The 19176-nt window shown below is 42.7% G+C and overlaps 2 protein-coding genes across 3 annotated transcripts in view; one reads left to right on the top strand and one right to left on the bottom strand.

Moving 5' to 3' along the window:
* Positions 1–4711: 4711 nt before the first annotated feature.
* On the bottom strand, positions 4712–10927 carry CCDC59 (coiled-coil domain containing 59). Its single transcript, XM_075276330.1, has 4 exons — positions 10617–10927; positions 7143–7368; positions 6404–6491; positions 4712–4993 (listed from the first exon to the last, which is right to left on the bottom strand). Exons 1-4 carry the CDS (start codon positions 10912–10914, stop codon positions 4832–4834), a joined length of 774 nt encoding a protein of 257 aa, XP_075132431.1. The 5' UTR covers positions 10915–10927; the 3' UTR covers positions 4712–4831.
* Positions 10928–11208: 281 nt separating this feature from the next.
* METTL25 (methyltransferase like 25) overlaps positions 11209–19176 on the top strand; it is a 123055-nt gene continuing 115087 nt past the window's right edge. Inside the window, exons 1-2 of one of the 2 annotated variants that reach the window (XM_075274529.1) lie at positions 11209–11278; positions 13101–13315. In XM_075274529.1, coding sequence (XP_075130630.1) covers positions 13105–13315 — 211 coding nt within the window. In that variant the 5' untranslated portion in view covers positions 11209–11278; positions 13101–13104. Of the gene's footprint in view, positions 11281–13100; positions 13316–19176 lie in introns of both variants that reach the window. The other variant, XM_075274530.1, reaches the window with a different exon arrangement.

The raw sequence follows: 19176 nt of genomic DNA, 5'->3' as shown, positions 1-19176 counted from the left end.
GATTTAGTGTTTTGAGGCTGAGGTCCCACATAGTGAAATGTCGCAAAAAAAAAAGTTTTTTTGCAGAGCTTTCCTTTTTTTTTCCTCCTATAAAGTCTACTGGGAAACCGTTTGCTAGAATTTGGTAACCGTTTTCAGCCTGATGAGCATCAACAACTCTACTTCTGAGGTCCTCAGAAAATACTTTTGTTCATACCACGAACCGCTTAGACGAATAAAAAGTTCAGATTGTGACAGATTCCTGTTCTTTAGGGAAAAATCGCCACGTTATACAGTACAGGTAAGTGCCCACTTTGCGTTTAAAACTGCAGCGCGGACACGCTGTAGTTTGGAAAATCGCAGGATGTCAATTATATCTACGAAAACGCTGGCGGCTTTCCCATAGATATAATGGTAACAGAAAGTCCGCGGAAGAAAACTCTGTGAACTTTCTGTTCAAAGCGTTGCAGGAAGAACCGCAATGCATTTCCGCCACGGTTTTTCCCGCAGTGCTTTATAGCTGTGAATCATCCCATGGGGCCTTAGCCTTAAAAAGAACAGGTTGCTGCCCACTCATACCACCTGACTGCAATCCCATTGGTTGAAAAGACCTGACTAATTTCACCTTCACATTACAATATTTTTTATATATATATATATATATATATATATATATATATATATATATTATATATTATTGTGAAGGGTGTTGTTCTGCTTATAATGTCAGCATGGTACTATGCTGCAAAAAAGGAGGGGGGCATTCACACAATGTAATACGACACTGATTCTGGCACGATAACTCACGTAAGGATCAGCGCTGCAAAACAGAATCCCATTGACTTCAATTGGTTCCATTTGACGCCCATAACACACTGAAATCAATGGGAGGCTTTTTAACTCATTGATTTCAATGTGTTATGCACGTTAAACAGAACCTATTGAAGTCAATGGGATTCTGTTTCGCAGCGCTGATCCTTACGCGAGTTATTGTGCCAGAATCAGTGCCGCGTTACATCATGTGAATGCACCCGAAAACTGGCAAAATAGAAGTGTTAATAGTCTGTCAATTAACTGAACAAAAGAAATATGTAAATTAAAAATTAATATTTGGTGTGACCACCCTTTTGAGGAGAAAAATAATTATGATTTCAAAAAGTGTTAATATATTTCCTAAAGTGCAGTGTGTTATTAAACAGGCTTTTTGCTACCACTGGCTACCATCCATTTTCCATATCTGTTGCAGTAACTTTGACATTACTAAGGCTGTATTATTAGATAGTTAGAAAGAGGTTAGAGTGTGAGGCCCGCAGCGTATCATACGTGATTTATTTTGTTTAGGAAATCTGCACTTTTGACTTGGAATAAGCCAATTGTTAAAGTTTTGCTCATCACTATTCATCACAAACGTGTGAATAATAACTATGCGAAAGCTTTACTTTTGTCAAAAGAGGCCAAGAAATGTATGTTGTTGACATATTGCTCAAACGACCCTAATCTCATACAAGAACAATTACAATACAACATTACATCTCTCTGTGTAACATTTACCATAGAAGTCTTAAGCTGGTGACATATTTTACATGTATGTTACCTAAACCAGACTATTTCAGTGGGACGGACTGTTATTGAGGAAGAAAAGCATTGGGCATTTGGATTTTGTTTCAGAAGGCAATCTTTACCAGACAACTGCAGCAGCTTTTCTCTCCTTTCCTATTTCAGAATGGCCACATATATGAGAACTTAGAGATAACTGTTAGATGATCGTTCACTTGGCTGACAGCTAATATGTATGGTCAGTTTTAGCTCTTGCTATCTGGTACATTGATTTTACTTCAAGTTTACATATTTCTGACCTACAGTATAGGCTTATAGGTTTACAGCAGCCTGCATTCTATTTATTAAAAGGCTGACGCAAAGAGCTTTGAGGATGCCCCCCTGCACCATTACTGAAACATTGATGTATTACGACTATACATTAGGGAATTTCTGAAATATATTAATCCAGTGATCTTTGCTTATTGTAAGTAGCAACACAGTCAGGGCTCGTTCACATCTGCGCCCGGGAGTCCATTCTGCAGGTTTCCGTTTCCTGCACAAAACTGGGCAGGAGACGGAAACCTGACAGTATCTTTTCAAACCCATTCATTTGAATGGGGTTGAAAAGTGTCTGGCCGTGAGCGCCGGTGAGCATTTTATACTCTCTGCGGCGAAACCGTTTTTTTAAAACTGGACACATGCAGTACATGCACGTCGGACATGCAGTACTCTGTGTCCGGTTTAAAAAAAACCCGGTTTAGCCGCGGAAAGCATAAAACGCTCACCGCCGCTCACGGCCGGACTCGGCATGACAGGTTTCCATCTTCTGCATGCAGAAGACGGAAACCTGAGAACGGAGTGCCGAAAGCTGGTGTGAACCCAGTGTCAGTAAATCCCTAAGAGTGAACCACAGGACTCTGAAATATTATAGACTAAGGTCAGCCTGGTGGACTATGTTTTATTATACACAGTCCAGTCATATTAATGTGACCACCTGTCAAAATCCAGAATAACCACCTTTGGCAGAGCGGACCGCTGCGAGATGTGCAGGAAGAGAGGGGATGTTGTGATGATGTTCACTGGGATGTTGAGCCAACTCCAGTGCCGTGGCCAGTTGCGCTAGGTTACGCGGTTGAGCATCCATGGCACGAACAACCCGATCGAGGTGGTCCCACAGATTCTCGATTGGGTTCAAGTCCGGGGAATTTGCTGGCCAAGGGAGTACGGTAAACTCATCCTGGTGCTCCTTGAACCATGCATGTATACTGTGAGCTTTATGACACATCGCATTGTCCTGCAGGTAGATGCCATCATCCTAAGAAAAAACATTTCGCATGTAGGGGTGAACATGGTCTGCAAGGAAAGATGCATACTTGTGTTGTGCCTTCCACAATGATGAGTGCACCCAGATGGCTGATGACACGTGCCTTCTGCGATTGGTTAACATTGACGTCAAAAGTAGGCGGTGGTCACATTAATATGACTGGACTGTGTACAAGCCAGCAACATGAATAACTAGGAAGCAAGGTAAAAGTTTTGTGTTTAGCATTATGGCATATTTTTAGCACTTTTGACTAGATATAAAAAGTAGCTGGTAACTCTATATCTCCCATTGTGGTCACAATTGTTTTTACTGAAGATTAATTCCTATTGATGGGAAAGCTTTTGCAGATTAACTCCTTATGAACTAGCTCACTGAAAAAAGTTCAACATTTCTTGTTGCTAAGAACATAGATCCGGCCTGTCATACAAACTTGGATGAGTTATACTTCTGTTAATGATCAGATTTAATGATCTGCAGATTTTCTAAAAAAATAGAACTCGAATGTTCAATAACAAAGCAGATTAGGTAAGTGCACAAAGAGATAGTCTTTACTTTAATTATGATTTTCTTGCTGACAAACTACTTTTAAAATTTGAAAATGCATCTCCAAAAAACCCAAAAGGTCCTGAACCCTTTTTTCCAGACTAAATGAAAAGTAAAAGAAAGGTGGGATCTAAAGTATTTTTTATTTCAATACTGTAGAGAAAAAGGAAAGTGAAGTGATTCTAGTATTCAAATATGTCTCTATTCAACTTTGAAGCCCCATTTTCAAGTAAATTGCCAATTTATTCATACTGAAAACAGAGAAAAAGTGCTTTGGGTTGTGCCTTAAAGGGGTTGTTCCGTCACAAGGACCCTATCCATACTGCTAGTTTATGTGGATTTAAGACTTTTCCTAATTACATTGCTTCATTAAAACTGCTTTGTTTGGTCGCTATCTTGATGTATTCACTTCATTTTTTACACTGAGTTTCCATGACCAAGGCCTGGTGCTGAGCTTATCTGCTTGGTCCACAAGTGAGTAGCTGCCTGCTCTCTGGGGGAGGGGGGCTGAGTGCATGGCAGCAGCTCTCAGCTGTTTATGTCTCTGCCACAGACAAGTAATGTAGCTCCTGCTCTCAGATAGGGGAGGGGGGAGGTGAGTGCTTTGGTATCTCAGAGCTCTTTATCTTCGGCTCTTCCACTTATCAGTCGATTTAATTGAATTTGGCTGATAAGGGCTGAGATAGGGAGTCCATTAGCTCTGTATGTATTGCAAACTGACTCAAATCCAGCTCTTCTAGATCAGCTTCATACTGTGGTGATTTATGTACAACCAATCCCTCATTACTGACTGCAAACATACGGCTATGAGGGGACCTAGCAGAGCAAGTTATACTCTACCCACCCACCAATGTACCGAGAAAACAAGGAAGTGAAAAGAGCACACAGCATGAAGGTTGCTGAACAAGTCAGTGGGTAATACCACTTGAAGCTTGCCTGATCTTTGCATATGAATAAAATGATGAGGCTTCAAGGCTGGACAGCAGAGACATATTTGGAAACTTTGATTATGTTTATAAGCAATTTACTGCTGGCAGACTCTCGTAAATACATTTTTTTTAATGTAGATTGTGAGCCCCATATAGGTTTCACAATGTACATTTTTTTCCTATCAGTATGTCTTTGTAGAATGGGAGGAAATCCACGCAAACACGGGGAGAACATACAAACTCCTTGCAGATGTTGTTCTTGGCAGGATTCAAACCCAAGACTCCAGCGCTTCAAGGCTACAGTGCTAATCTCTGAGCCACCGTGTTGCCCTTTGTAAATACATTTCCAAATAAATAATTTTCTATTTTTCTTCCTGGTTTATTTATGTGTATACTGGTATAAACAGCAAATAAAAAAAAAAAAAAAAAGTTCTGCCAAAAGCCTCTCACATGAAAGGATGTAATATCACCACGCACCACTAGAGATGCACTATTTAAAAACTGGTCTTAAAGTAAATTAAGATGTGCCCTCAATTTTCTTTAGCAAGTATTCCATTTGCACATTAAAGTTGGGCTGTCCTTTCTTAGTTTTTGAGCTTATAGCTTTAAAGGCTTCCATTTTCTTCTGTCTGTAGAGTTTTTGTGCTTCTTCTCTTTTCCTCCTGTTGTTCTCTGCCTCCTAATATACACATAAAACAAGTAGTTCAATAAAAGTGAGTAGAGCCTTACAATTATGCAAGAATAAAAAAAAATAAAATTACTAAAACTGAAAAAAAAAAAATATAAAATTTTAGGTTGGGTACACACCTTTAAAGAGGACCTTTAATCTCCACAGGCACATGTGGATTTATATACCACTTGAAAACAGACAGTGCGCTGAATTTAGTGCACTGTCGGCTTTCCCATTATGTGCTCATGGGCTGGAGATACTGGTGTGCTCATGGGCTGGAGATATTGGTGCTGTTATAACGGCACCGATTTCTGCCCACTGTCAGAAGGGCGTTCCTGACAGTCTAGCTGGGCTGTGAGGAATGACCCTCCTGACAGTACTCTTACATAGCTCTGTATTGTCAGAGGTGGTGTTCCTTACCACCTGATGACGCAGAGTTGCGACCCGTCCTAACTGTAATCGTCCATAGACTAGTACTGGGGGCATTGCAACTCGAAGCATATACTTTAATGTATACTTCCAATTATAATAACTTTTTATAAATGAACCGTACATGCAAATATAAGAAACTTTGCAAGATATTTCATGTTAGAAATCAGTCCCCTTCTCCATTTATGAAGCTAAATTACATTTTAGTCTATGGAGAGGGGAGGAAGAGCCTTAAAAGACATGCAAATAACGGCAACTGCTACTCAGAAAACGTTTAACCCTGTTACGAGTCAAGGTAAGAGTCTATCAGTGCACAGATTGATGCAATAAACAGCCTCCTCCACCTCTCTGTAGGGTTCTGTGTGTGAGGTTAATACGGAGATGAAATTTATGGAAACATGCAGCCTGACTGACTAGGAGGAGGAGAGAAGCCCAATATGTTGAGAAGGAAAGAAATTTCCTTAATAAGACATTATAAAATTTATTTATAATATTCAACTGCACTATTCATTAGTGAAAAGTTGTTTTATAACTTGAGGTATGCTTTAAGATAGATGTTCCAAAACCAGCCACACGGAGGCAGTGTTGTTTATAGCGGACCTTCTACGTCCTAATAGATGTGAAGTATTATAAACCTCTAGAAAGCCAACTGTGCTGAATTCAGCTTTCCCGATATGCTTCCTCATGCTGGATATACCGGTGCCCCTAATTTCGGCACCGATATCTCCCTACTGTCAGAAGGGCAGGCCTTACTGCCTAGTGTGATCGCTGGGCAGTGAGGAACACTCTCCCCCTTCCCCCGACAATACTGTTCCACAGACTTGAACTGTCAAAAGGGTGGGCCTTACAGCCTAGCTGAACACCTCCTCTGACTGTACAAGTCTATGGAAGACTCTCCGATATCTTCAGCTACCGGATTTCTAGCAGTATATAGTACCACACATCTATGCAGACGTGAAAGGTCCTCTTTAACATAGGGGATGGCCTTACTTCTCGTTTCCTTGCACGCTCACGTTGCACCCTTTCATATTCTTCTTTTGCTTTTTGGTTGGAAGTTTTCTTGATTTTTTTCTTTGGTCTGAAAAACACAATTTTAAATGTCAAATAATGTGAAATATTAAAAACAGTAGTGTCTATTTATTTATTACGGTAATGGATGTACTCCTATCCCTACGCCTTTAAAATCAAGAGTGGGGGCCATTGAAAAGATAACTAAGGTTACATTTACACAACAGCATGCGTGTTCCGGATTCGTGGTGGAATGGCACATAGATCATTTCACATCCATGCCACCCCTGGCTCATTCAGTTTCCTCAGTGAGTGCAGGCCAAAAACAGACTGGAATAAGACCTGTCCTGAGTTCTGTCCCAGGATCATGGCCTCATAATACACTGATAACACATGGGTGTGCTTATGGGAACATTAGGATATAATGGGCCAGTTTGCTAGTTGTGAAAAAAATAATAATGTACATTTGAATGCATAAAGCCTAAATGTTCTGGAGGTCCCGATGTAGTCACGTATTAAACCGAAGTCCATGACTCATTACCATTAGTTTAGTTCCTTTGCAGAGAAATAGGAGGGAACAGACAAGTTCTCCAAGAAATACGAATGAATGAACAGGTTTTCCAATAGCCTATCACGTCAGAAGGGTGCCTTGGCAAAAAACATTTAAAAATGTGAAATTCCTGGGATGAGGGTCAGATAGTGAAGGTTCTTTGCCACTTACATTACTACTTCCTCCTCGCTTCCTGGCTCAGGGGCCTCTATTTTAGGTTTCCTCTGTTTTTCTTGACTTTTCAGTTTTTCTTCTTCAGCCAAATAGAGGTGCTTTAGATGTTCAGGATAGTGATCACTATACAAGCCTTCTTTTGTATTTGCCTTCTTTTGCTTTCTTTGTAGCTTTTTGTATTCCAGCTGAACTTTTCTCTTTCTCCACAAAGCAAAGCCTTGACCTAGAGGAGAAGTGACAGAAATGCAGAGCCTGTGTTAGTCGCAGTACGCGGATACATTTAGTTTTCATAACTGAAATTTAGTCAAACAAGTGTAGTAAAATTGAGTCACTCGGGAGAAAGATTTTTCAACATCAGTCTTTATATCGCCGGCGATGACTGGGGGTCCCTGCATGCCTCCTCGGAAGTCAGGCACCCTCACAGGGCCATTCGCCTGCACTGAAATATAGCAATGGAGCAACACGGTGGCTCAGTGGTTAGCACCGCAGCCTTGTAGCGCTGGAGTCCTGGGTTCGAATCCTGCCAGGAACAACATCTGCAAGGAGTTTGTATGTTCTCCCCGTGTTTGCTTGGATTTCATCCCTTAGGGCTAGTTCACACGTAAATTACATGTGGCTTATTTTGGTCCTGAAAAAAAATTCCTAATTAGGAAGCTTTTTTTGGACCTTGCCGTGCTTTTAGGAGCTTTTTTTTAAAAAAAACAGCTTAAAAAAAAAAAAAATAGCCAGGCTGCTTTCCCCTCCCGTAAAGTGAATGGGCCAAAAAAAAGCCTCGCTATTTCGGTCGCTTTTTTTTTGCAAAAAATAAGGTTGGCTTTTTTTGCCTCCCATTCACTTCTATTGCTTTCTTCAGGCGGAAAACGCCTGAATAAAGGTCATGCACTTTATTCTTTCCCTTGCTTCTCTATCAAGAATTGTTCCTTACTTTTGTGTACATAATATGGGTAGGAGGAATCACTTTAAACCATTATATCTCAAGTCTTATAAAATATAGAAACATGCTTCTTGTGTCATACGAAAGAAGAAAGGGCTGTATTGGTTGCAGAAATATCATCAGTCTGGATTAGGATCGGCTGCAAGTGCAAAAATATATAACAGACAGAATATCCCAATATCCTCTTTTATATGATACACCAGAAGCAAATTTGTATATATTGTAATGCCTGAGATATAATCATTTGTAGTGTCCCTTTAAAATTTGCAGAGCACATTTAAGAGCAGGACTAATTTTGGATGAAATCTAAAAAAAAGTTCAAAATAAAATGATTATCTATATTTTAAATTTAATTGTACAGTTTGTTTCATGTTTACCATCATAGAAATTCAATCACTAGGTTTTTATTGAGTTAAAGGATCTTTACTGCTTCTGGCTGAGTAGTTCTGTCAGCCATTTGTGAAGGAGTTGGATTTGGGTTGTTAAATATAGGACTAGTGCACTACAGACTCCATAGCTCAGGCAAAGAGACCAATGGTTTACCTGATCTCTGGCTCTCGCTCCCCTGCTGTTAATTGACCCATTTCTCGCAAATAATGTAAATAGGGAAAAATATGTCAACCAGCAGTTGGAGTTCAGAAGGGAGTGTATATGGGGAATATCAGCAGACTTTTCTAGCAATGCAGTTTGGACTCGGCAGAAAAGGATCCCCATGTCTACAGGATAGCGAATTAAATGTCTAATCAATGGTCGTCTGAATGCTATGGCCTAAAATCTGCAGGTTAATGGATCCGTGGTGTGTATACACAGTCAACACTCCACTCACTTCTATGGGACACAGCATCCATCAATCCCTTAAAAGCAAATGAAGCCATGGTCACGTGTACAGCACCTCTCCATTCACATGAAGCACTCCTAGGCACAAGGATAAAACCGTTGTAGACATAAATACTTTAAAACCGCTGCAGAAATAGCCATAAATGATACCCCCTTCCCTCGAAGATTGTAAGCCCTCGCGGGCAGGGCCCTCTACCCCACTGTGCCAGCCGATCACTGTTAGTATTATATCTACCTGTATATTCTGTGTATTGTATGTAACCCCCAAATGTAAAGCACCATGGAATTAATGGTGCTATATAAATAAACAATAATAATAATAATAAATGATGGGCGGCTTAAATGAGTGTCACTACCTCATATTGCTCTCAGAGATGGCAGTATAATGGAACAGAAGCATTGCATCTCATTCCACAATACGGTAAGGTATGTCCGCACCATACATCAGCGCATAGAAAGCCATAGGGACTCCGTGTGATATACTTCCCATGTGACTACATCTATAGCGGCCTCTAGGGGTGACACTTGCAGAAGCCACTATTATAACAGTGGTGACATGAATGATGGAAGTGATGTCATCACTGGCAGACTATTTACTATATGGATAGTGGGTAATGTGACCCCCACACTATAGAGTGAATATGCTGGGCACATGTACCATGTAGAATCTCAGGGAGTGCTGCCTTATACCCAGCCATGTGCAGCATAGTATACTATATGGATAGTGGGTAATGTGACCCCCACGCTATAGAGTCCATATGCTGGGAACATGTACTATGTACAATGTCAGGGAGTGCTGCCTTATACCCAGCCATGTGCAGCATAGTATACTATATGGATAGTTGGTAATGTGACCCCCACACTATAGAGTCAATATGCTGGGCACATGTACTATGTAGACTCTCAGGGAGTGCTGCCTTATACCCAGCCATGTGCAGCATAGTATACTATATGGATAGTGGGTAATGTGACCCCCACACTATAGAGTCCATATGCTGGGCACATGTACTATGTACAATGTCAGGGAGTGCTGCCTTATACCCAGCCAGGTGCAGCATAGTATACTATATGGATAGTTGGTAATGTGACCCCCACACTATAGAGTCAATATGCTGGGCACATGTACTATGTAGACTCTCAGGGAGTGCTGCCTTATACCCAGCCAGGTGCAGCATAGTATACTATATGGATAGTTGGTAATGTGACCCCCACACTATAGAGTCAATATGCTGGGCACATGTACTATGTAGACTCTCAGGGAGTGCTGCCTTATACCCAGCCAGGTGCAGCATAGTATACTATATGGATAGTTGGTAATGTGACCCCCACACTATAGAGTCAATATGCTGGGCACATGTACTATGTAGACTCTCAGGGAGTGCTGCCTTATACCCAGCCAGGTGCAGCATAGTATACTATATGGATAGTTGGTAATGTGACCCCCACACTATAGAGTCAATATGCTGGGCACATGTACTATGTAGACTCTCAGGGAGTGCTGCCTTATACCCAGCCATGTGCAGCATAGTATACTATATGGATAGTTGGTAATGTGACCCCCACACTATAGAGTCAATATGCTGGGCACATGTACTATGTAGAATCTCAGGGAGTGCTGCCTTATACCCAGCCATGTGCAGCATAGCCCACACGTGACTGGTTATGGCATCTACACTAGCACCACTTGGGAAACTTCTCACCTTCTTTTGCGCTGCCCTCAAACACCTTCTGATTTGGATCCGGCCTCCATTTCCGCTTCACTCTCCCCTCAGTGGCCACTCTCTTCCCGGGGCCTCTGCTGCCTGTAGCTCCCGGCTCACTTGTCACTCCTCTCTTATCCCCCGGAGCCTCATGTCCACCTTTCTTCGTGAACCGGCCACCACCGGCGGGCACTGCACCGCCTCTACTACCCACATCCAGGTGTCTCTTTCTGTGCTGTAGGGATACAGACGGTGCTCTCGTGGCCGCCATATTACCACTCCTGCGCACCTCTACCATGTGGCCACTGCCAATGACGTCATCTCTGCTGCTGCGGTAAAACTACAACTCCCAGAATGCATCTGCACGGAGACATACAGGAGTAGTGGTGGAGCCTATGTAGTGTACGGCTTCTCTGTGAGACACGTCCCTGATGTTCTCTTCAGTACAGCGCCAGTATTCAGTATTTCGCGCTTTATCCCAATCTGAGCATTTGGTTTACAAGAATATGAAGTAATTTCACTCCCGTCCTCTGTAGAGTTTATCTTCGAATCACGTGATCTGAGGAGTCATGTGACTTTATGACGTCACTCTCCTAGAACTAGGACTATTGAAACGTGAGGCGTGCTGTAATACAGGACAAGCTGCAGACCGCTTATAAATCGTGTGAGTATGAACAGGTGTATAACAGCGTACACAGGACCGCGTGGGGGATGGCACTAAAGTATACTGTATTGTATAGCCCCGTGATGGCGAACCTATGGCTCTCAGAGCCCTCTATGTGGGCACCCTTCTGTGGAGCAGATTGTACTGTATAGGATCCACTGTGGAGCAGATTGTACTGTGTGGGGGCCCCTCATTATTTGTATTACACAGTATCTGTTTTATAGCAGACGTGATATTAGTACAGGCTGTAATAACATTGCGCGGTCGCTATAAAACAGATTCTGTACAATTTAAATAGTGAACATTAATGGTTCATAATTATCCCGAATAGCAAACTTCTACCTTTCAGTATAAAGTTATTTGTATTATTGAAAACTCTGTAAGCCCCGTTCACGCGACTCTATTTTGCGGCCGCAGAATAACGTGGCGTATACAATCCAGGCTCCCATTGAAATCAATGGGAGCTTTAACGGCGCACAAAGTCTCACACGCCGTATACGTGCCACATCACGCGGCACGTTACTCCGTGTGAATGGACCCTAAGAGCTCAGTACACAGCAGGACTGTGGTGTTAGAGTTGGAGAAAAATGAATGGCTTCAAAATATAATAATTTATTATTTTTATTTATGTTATACAATGATTAATATTATAGAATGAATCAGATGCATCGTTTGTTACATATTTACTTTCATAAGATTTAATTAATTGGCTTTTTAATGAATTTAAGGATATCTACTATGGCTGTCAGCCACTTATGGAGTCAGTCTGTAGAAAAACAGAGGAGGTTTTAGCCTACCGACTCCACAGCCTTGGTACACTCTCTAGTATCTTAAGAATACATAGAAAAAATTTCCACCCTCTAATAGTATAAAACATCCCGGGACTAGTTCTTTGGTGGTGTGGTAGGTCTGTTTGGTAAAGCTCCGTTCCCACGGAGTAATGCGCCACGCATTCAGACACATGTCAGAGTGTGAGCGCTCAAAACAGATCCCATTCACTTCAATGTGTGCCGGCTTACAGGCACTACACATTGAAATCAATGGGAGGCTTTTTAACCCATTGATTTCAATGTGTAGCACCCGTAAGCCGGCACACATTGAAGTAAATGGGATCTGTTTTAAGTGCTCACACTCTGTCACGTGTATACATGTCTGAATGCGCGGAGCGTTACTCCGTGGGAACGGAGCCTAACGGTGTGATGTGGTAAAAAAAAGGTTATGCATTACTCTTTGTCATTGCCTGATAGACCTTTCACTTGGTTATATTTGCTTCTTTGTAGCCATATAATATATACTATGGTCTTCTGGGCATATATATTGCTTTTTGCAGATACTCTACTCATTACCTATTACTTATTGTGTTACCCTGTGCTACACATACCACCTTGGTGTTTACTTATACTATTATGTCTTTGATTCCCCACAATATTTGTATTTGTGTTGAATGATGTTATTTGTATCTGTATGTTTTTTTATATTTAGATACTAATATACTTGAATAGGTTTATACTATTAGTGTGTGGAAGGTTTTTCTATTTATTCCTGTGTGAGTTTCTCCACACTTGCTATGCAGTATTGGCCTCTTATGTGTTATTACTCTCTAGTATCTTGGAAGAGGGTTGTTCTCAATCACTTCCTAAAAACTGCAAGGAGACAGAATACCTGCACTTTGCTGTGCAGCATCAGAATGGACAATGGGAAATGACTGTAACATTGGTGTCAGTGATGTGCAGTATTCTTGTCACCCATCCAGCCTTTGTATAATATTCCAATATTATTTCATCATTTTCATTTTACATTGTTGATTTTCTTTGTTTTAGGGCCATGTTTGCTCAACTGACAGCTCCGAGTACTGCCAAAATACAGGCTTCCATTGAAAGCCTGTTAGAGTTTCTACAGATGACATCACAGATTTCAGGGGCTCACACTGTTGATTTCTATACAGAAGATATTTGGAACACTTACGTAGCAGTTTCTCCTGAATCTGTCCTTTCAATCTTTAGTGAGCAGCAGAATCCTCAGCAACAGTATAGAGGTGAGTAAGCTCTTATGGATACTCCAATTTGGAAAATCTTATCTGAATTCTATGGGTGATGATGCTTTAAAACTGGTAAGTGCGGTTTCACACCTGCACCCGGTCTCCGCTTTTGGGTTTTCATCTTCTGCCGAGAGAAACTGGACAGGAGACCGAAACCTGAAATTTCTTGTTGACTCCAAATATGGCAATATGAATAATTCAATGAATCAGCATCTCATCTCCATAAATATGATTCTCATAACTGAGAATGGTAAGATTAATAGATGGCTTTAAGGGTCATACCTAATGGATACGTGTCTATTACTTTTTAAAGAGGACCTTTCACCTTTTCCACAAACTCCATCTCTTTGCGTTCTTGAATAGACTCTGCTTCACTGAGTATTCCCTTTAGCCCTGACACTCCCAAGTAATTGTTTGTGTCAGTTTCAGTGTCCTCTCCTCTGTCAGATAGGTGGGCTGTCTGCTGTATCCAAGTACTGCCTACCCAAAAGTATATACCACAATTAGCATATTGCTTGCTGAAACTAAATCTACCTTTTGCTCAAGAACAGTGGGGACCAGAGAAGAAACCCCAACTACACTGAACGCGCTTAGAAGGGATCTATTGATGGATTCAATGAGTTAGAGTTGGTGGAAGAGGTGAAAGGTCCTTCTAAAAAGCTAGCATGGTTTCTGCCATTACTCTATTTTTTGGTTTGACATTCCATAGTTTGGCTACTCTGTAAAGAACCGTTTCTTATATAGATGTTGATGTTGCATATGTTATTTCTGCAATGGTAGTTGATGATAGGTTGGGGTGCCTTTCATTAAGAAAATGTTTTTCAGTGGTTCCATCATGCCATGAGATCCAGAAATTACTATTCTATGCGTTGTACACTATAATGGTCCATAAACAATATCGGATTGATCTCCTCTTAGAATCGCCTCTTAGAATATGAGAATGTGCATATACTTAGACACATACCTTTTATTTTTTTTTTACATGTATTCTTAGCAGCCTAGTGCTATTTGTCTGTCTATATATGTGGAAACACTATGTGGAGAAAAGTATTTGAACGCACCTCTTAAATAAGTTCCAAACGCCCATAGTGTAAAGCTCTCTGCCAGTGGACTCTGGAACAGAAGAAACATGGTCTGTTAAGTGACGAATCGCACTTCCCTATCTAGCAATGTGATGGCCAGGTATAGGTTTGCTGAATGCCAGGAGAGCGTTATCGGCTTGTCTGTTTTGTGCCCGGTGTAAAGTTTGGCAAGGGGAATAATGCTATGAGGTTGTTTTTTTTAGTGGTTGATTTAGACCTATTAGAAATCCTAATGCTACAGAACAACAAGACAATTTGGACCATTGTACAGTTCTAACCTCAGACAGGTCTGAGGTCTGCTGTCCTCCACGCTCCTGGCACTCCAAGGAGCTTTTTGTCTCGGCTTATGTAACTTCAGCCTTCCTTATTCTTTACCCTCTGCTCTTTACATTGTCTTGCAAATAGGATGACTCGCCATTGCTATGTGAACAGAGTGTTTGTGGAGTGATTCAGATGATTTGGTGTAGTGTGATCGTTTATCTCACTGTCTGTCTACTGCCCTAACTGGGCTTAACTCTTTGAGCATTTTTGACTGTCATTCTGACGAAACATGCATGTCGGGTAGGCATGCTCAATACATTTGTTTTTACATGTCTCACTGATTGCTCACTATCTGGGTGCTTGCTTTATGTGTGTGTGTGTGGGGGGGGGGGCTTTTTTTTTTAGGGTGGCCTTATTTTAGGGACAGGTTTCGTGTCAGGGCATTTGCTATTAGAGCGATGTCCCTGAGCTAGGCCTGTAGGGTCATATTAAGAATCGCACCCTGTCTAGCGTATTTTTGTACTTCTTTATCCTTACTGTCCTTGTATTGTATAGCCTATCATTATTTTGAGGCTTCTCTCACTTTTGGTCCGGCTGGCAAAACACATTATACATTCTCCTATTATCCAGCTTCATCTTAAGTGGTGAGTAGGTCTGGTTTAATTATCTTGGAGGCCGCTGTGCTTTGCCTTATGGATATATTATCTCTTTACCTTTATATTGATTTCTACCAGTCCTTGTTGGTTTTCTGTTCTTACAGCAGGACTATTTTTAATGTTATTTATTAAAAGTTACATTTTATATATATTTCACAATAATCTATTCCATTTGGACTTTCTGATATTTTGATATTGAATAGAGTATATTATTTGACTTTGTAATTGGGTTTCTGTTAAAATAGGTAGGTAAGAAAACAAACAAACAAAAAAAAGCCAGCATACTCTCCTGTTCCCAATGCTCTGGTGCCTTCCCAGCATGATCCGGTCTTGCTGCTTGGCTGTCTGTATTGTAGCGAGGTTCTTTATCTGGGGCACAGTGACACCATGATATTGCACCATGGCTGTCCTGCATGTCCGAGTTTGTGTCCGGTTAGAAAAAACTTTCGCCGCGGACAGGTACAAAACGCTCATGGGCACTCAGTTTTCAAACCTATTCACTTGAATGGGTTTGAAAACTGACTGCCGGGTTTCCGTCCCCTGTCCAGTTTCTCTGTGCAGAAGACGGAAACCCAGCTGGATTGCTTAAAGCACGAACGGGCGCAGATGTGAACCCGCCCTAACATGTTATTTTGGTTGACTTGTGAACGCTGTAAAAACAAAACCCAAAACAAAAAGGCGCACATTAAGTTTTTATTTAATTCCTCCCTGTCACGGGATGGTTAGAGTCTATACTATAGGCCATGTGTAATATATATTTCATGTGGAATGTATTCTCTAACCTGTTGTAAACATCAGTGTGTAGTTGGCTGATTAGGGTCTAGTGTGTTAGCACATTGTATGCAAATACCTCTAACTAGTGAGGACCAGTGAGGACAATGGGTGGAGATAATCTGATCAGTGTCTCCAAGAAGATGTTGGATGGTGCATTGTCCATAGTAGACAGGGAGTCTGCTCTCCTTGGTATAGGTGAGGGGGGAAGGATCTGTGACTCAGCCCTTCCCACCCACAGATATAGGAAGTAACAGTTTAGTATATAGATGTAGCTAGCAGTTAGTATGTGTTAGCCGGCCTGTGCACAGCTCTGCAGAGAGCCAGAATTTAGTTACAGGACCAAGGAACCAAAGCTATCATTGGATTGTGACTTCTGTGGACTTATTGTTATTACGGTTGATGTGACCGCCGCCGGCTACTAACTTTGTGGATCACAATAAATTGCTGTTGTCTCCCGACCTCTTGCGTCCCTGTTGATTCAAAAGACCATCCGGAGGAAGACGTATACCTTTGCTCCGTGACAACTGGTTGGCAGCGGTGGGATCAACAGCGGATAGCGAGATGGACTACAGCAGCCCAGCGATTAATGGAGCCACAACCTCAGAATACAGGAACTGGACTATGGCAAGTCTACAAGTAAGGGCCCGGGAACTAAACCTGAGTTACCAGGGAAGAACGAAAGAGCAACTGATCGAGGCACTGGAGGAGATGACCCTGCAAAGCGACCATGAGGAGGGCTGCCCCCAGGAGACAGTAGAGATACAGGAGTGGCAGGTACAGACCCAAAAGAGCAGATGGGTTGTTTTGTATGAGGAGGAATTGGCAGTGCTGGGGCTAGGAGCAACTGCAGAGCAAAGGAGTAGAGCATTACAGAGGGCTCAGGAAACGGAGAAGGAGGAACAGAGAATGGCACATGAAAAGGAAAGAATGGCGCATGAAATGCGAATGGCTGAGATAACTACGCGGAATTATAATCAAACGTCGACCCCCAGCCCAACAGTGAGAGAACCACCATATGTCTCCCATAAACACTTCAAGACCTTTGAGGAAGCGGCTGGGGATGTTGATGGATATTTTCAGGACTTCGAACACCAGTGCCACCTGATGGAAGTCCCAGAGAAGGATTGGGTCCGGTATCTGGTGGGGCACCTACGAGATGGGGCTGCGGAAGCTCTCAGAGCCATGGACCCTAGTGATCAGCGGGACTATGAGGCCATTAAAAGAGGGGTGCAGAAGTATTATGCAGTCACTCCAGAGACCTACCGAGTTCAGTTCCGCTCTTTGTCTTACAATGGGGGAAGCTCCTTCCACATGTTCGCCCACAAGTTGAAGCAAGCATGCAAGCGCTGGCTAGAAGGAGAGGAGGCTGTCACAGTCGATAAGATCCTCCAAGTCATACTTAAGGAACAGTTCTTTTCCCAGTGCCCCGCTGAGATCCGTGAGTGGGTGCTGGAACGGAACCCAGCCACAGTTGAGCAAGCTGCTTCTCTTGCAGATGAGGGCCTGACCATCAAGCCGCAGTGGAAGAGGTTGTTTGCAGAGGAGCGGAAAACTACCACAGTCCGCCAGACACCCTTCAGCCAGCCAACCACCTTTCGTGCCCGGCCTCAGGATTACAATTCCCCCTCTACCCCTGCCCCAGCCCATCGGCCTCCAGCTATGAACAACCCTGTCCCTAGACAACGACCTACTGGAAGAATGCTAGAGCGCAGATGTTTTGGGTGCGGGCGGCCTGGACATTTGCAAGCTAGTTGCCCTGTTAACATGGGGGCACGGGCCACCGTGGCATCCCGGCCTATTCACTACCTGGGAACCACTCCTAGGACAGAAAGTTTGGCCCCATTTCCAGATGACTCCATGAATGACACATCTGTTCCACCTCCAGGGGTCTATGGGATTCAGCCTTCCGCCACACATCCCGCAAACCTTCAGAGGAAGCACTTGCAGGAGGTCCTACTGGATGGCCGAACAGTTGTTGGATCCCGGGACTCGGGAGCTTTCCTAACGGTAGCGGACCCCCGAGTTGTGCGACCCGAGGCCCTAGAGGAGGGTCCTGGCATTTCTATCAAGTTGGCAGGGGGTACTCAAAGACGTATTCCTAAAGCTACCGTGGAACTCGACTATGGTTATGGACCAAAACGATGCACAATTGGTGTGATGAGCGGGCTGCCGGCCGATGTTCTGTTAGGCAACGATGTTGGAAATCTACAGTGCCACTTTGTGGGAGCAGTGACCCGAAGCCAAGCTCAGGGAGAAGCCAACATGGATCCACCGGATTTTCTGACAGATGCCAGCCCTTCAACCCTACAACTTTACCATTCAGTACCGCCGAGGGAACCAACACCAGAACGCGGATGGGTTATCCCGGCAGGAGGACATATGAGCTATAGAGACTGATGTGCATTCCCCAATTTACCTGTGTAGGCCAATTGTGTCATGCACATGTTTTGAGAGGGGGAGGGGTTGTCACGGGATGGTTAGAGTCTATACTATAGGCCATGTGTAATATATATTTCATGTGGAATGTATTCTCTAACCTGTTGTAAACATCAGTGTGTAGTTGGCTGATTAGGGTCTAGTGTGTTAGCACATTGTATGCAAATACCTCTAACTAGTGAGGACCAGTGAGGACAATGGGTGGAGATAATCTGATCAGTGTCTCCAAGAAGATGTTGGATGGTGCATTGTCCATAGTAGACAGGGAGTCTGCTCTCCTTGGTATAGGTGAGGGGGGAAGGATCTGTGACTCAGCCCTTCCCACCCACAGATATAGGAAGTAACAGTTTAGTATATAGATGTAGCTAGCAGTTAGTATGTGTTAGCCGGCCTGTGCACAGCTCTGCAGAGAGCCAGAATTTAGTTACAGGACCAAGGAACCAAAGCTATCATTGGATTGTGACTTCTGTGGACTTATTGTTATTACGGTTGATGTGACCGCCGCCGGCTACTAACTTTGTGGATCACAATAAATTGCTGTTGTCTCCCGACCTCTTGCGTCCCTGTTGATTCAAAAGACCATCCGGAGGAAGACGTATACCTTTGCTCCGTGACACTCCCCATTCAGTATTTTTTATTTTTTTGGTGC

The sequence above is a fragment of the Leptodactylus fuscus genome, chromosome 5 (genome assembly GCF_031893055.1).
Source record: "Leptodactylus fuscus isolate aLepFus1 chromosome 5, aLepFus1.hap2, whole genome shotgun sequence".
In the NCBI taxonomy this organism is placed as follows: domain Eukaryota; kingdom Metazoa; phylum Chordata; class Amphibia; order Anura; family Leptodactylidae; genus Leptodactylus; species Leptodactylus fuscus.
This window is presented reverse-complemented; position numbering and strand designations above follow the sequence as displayed.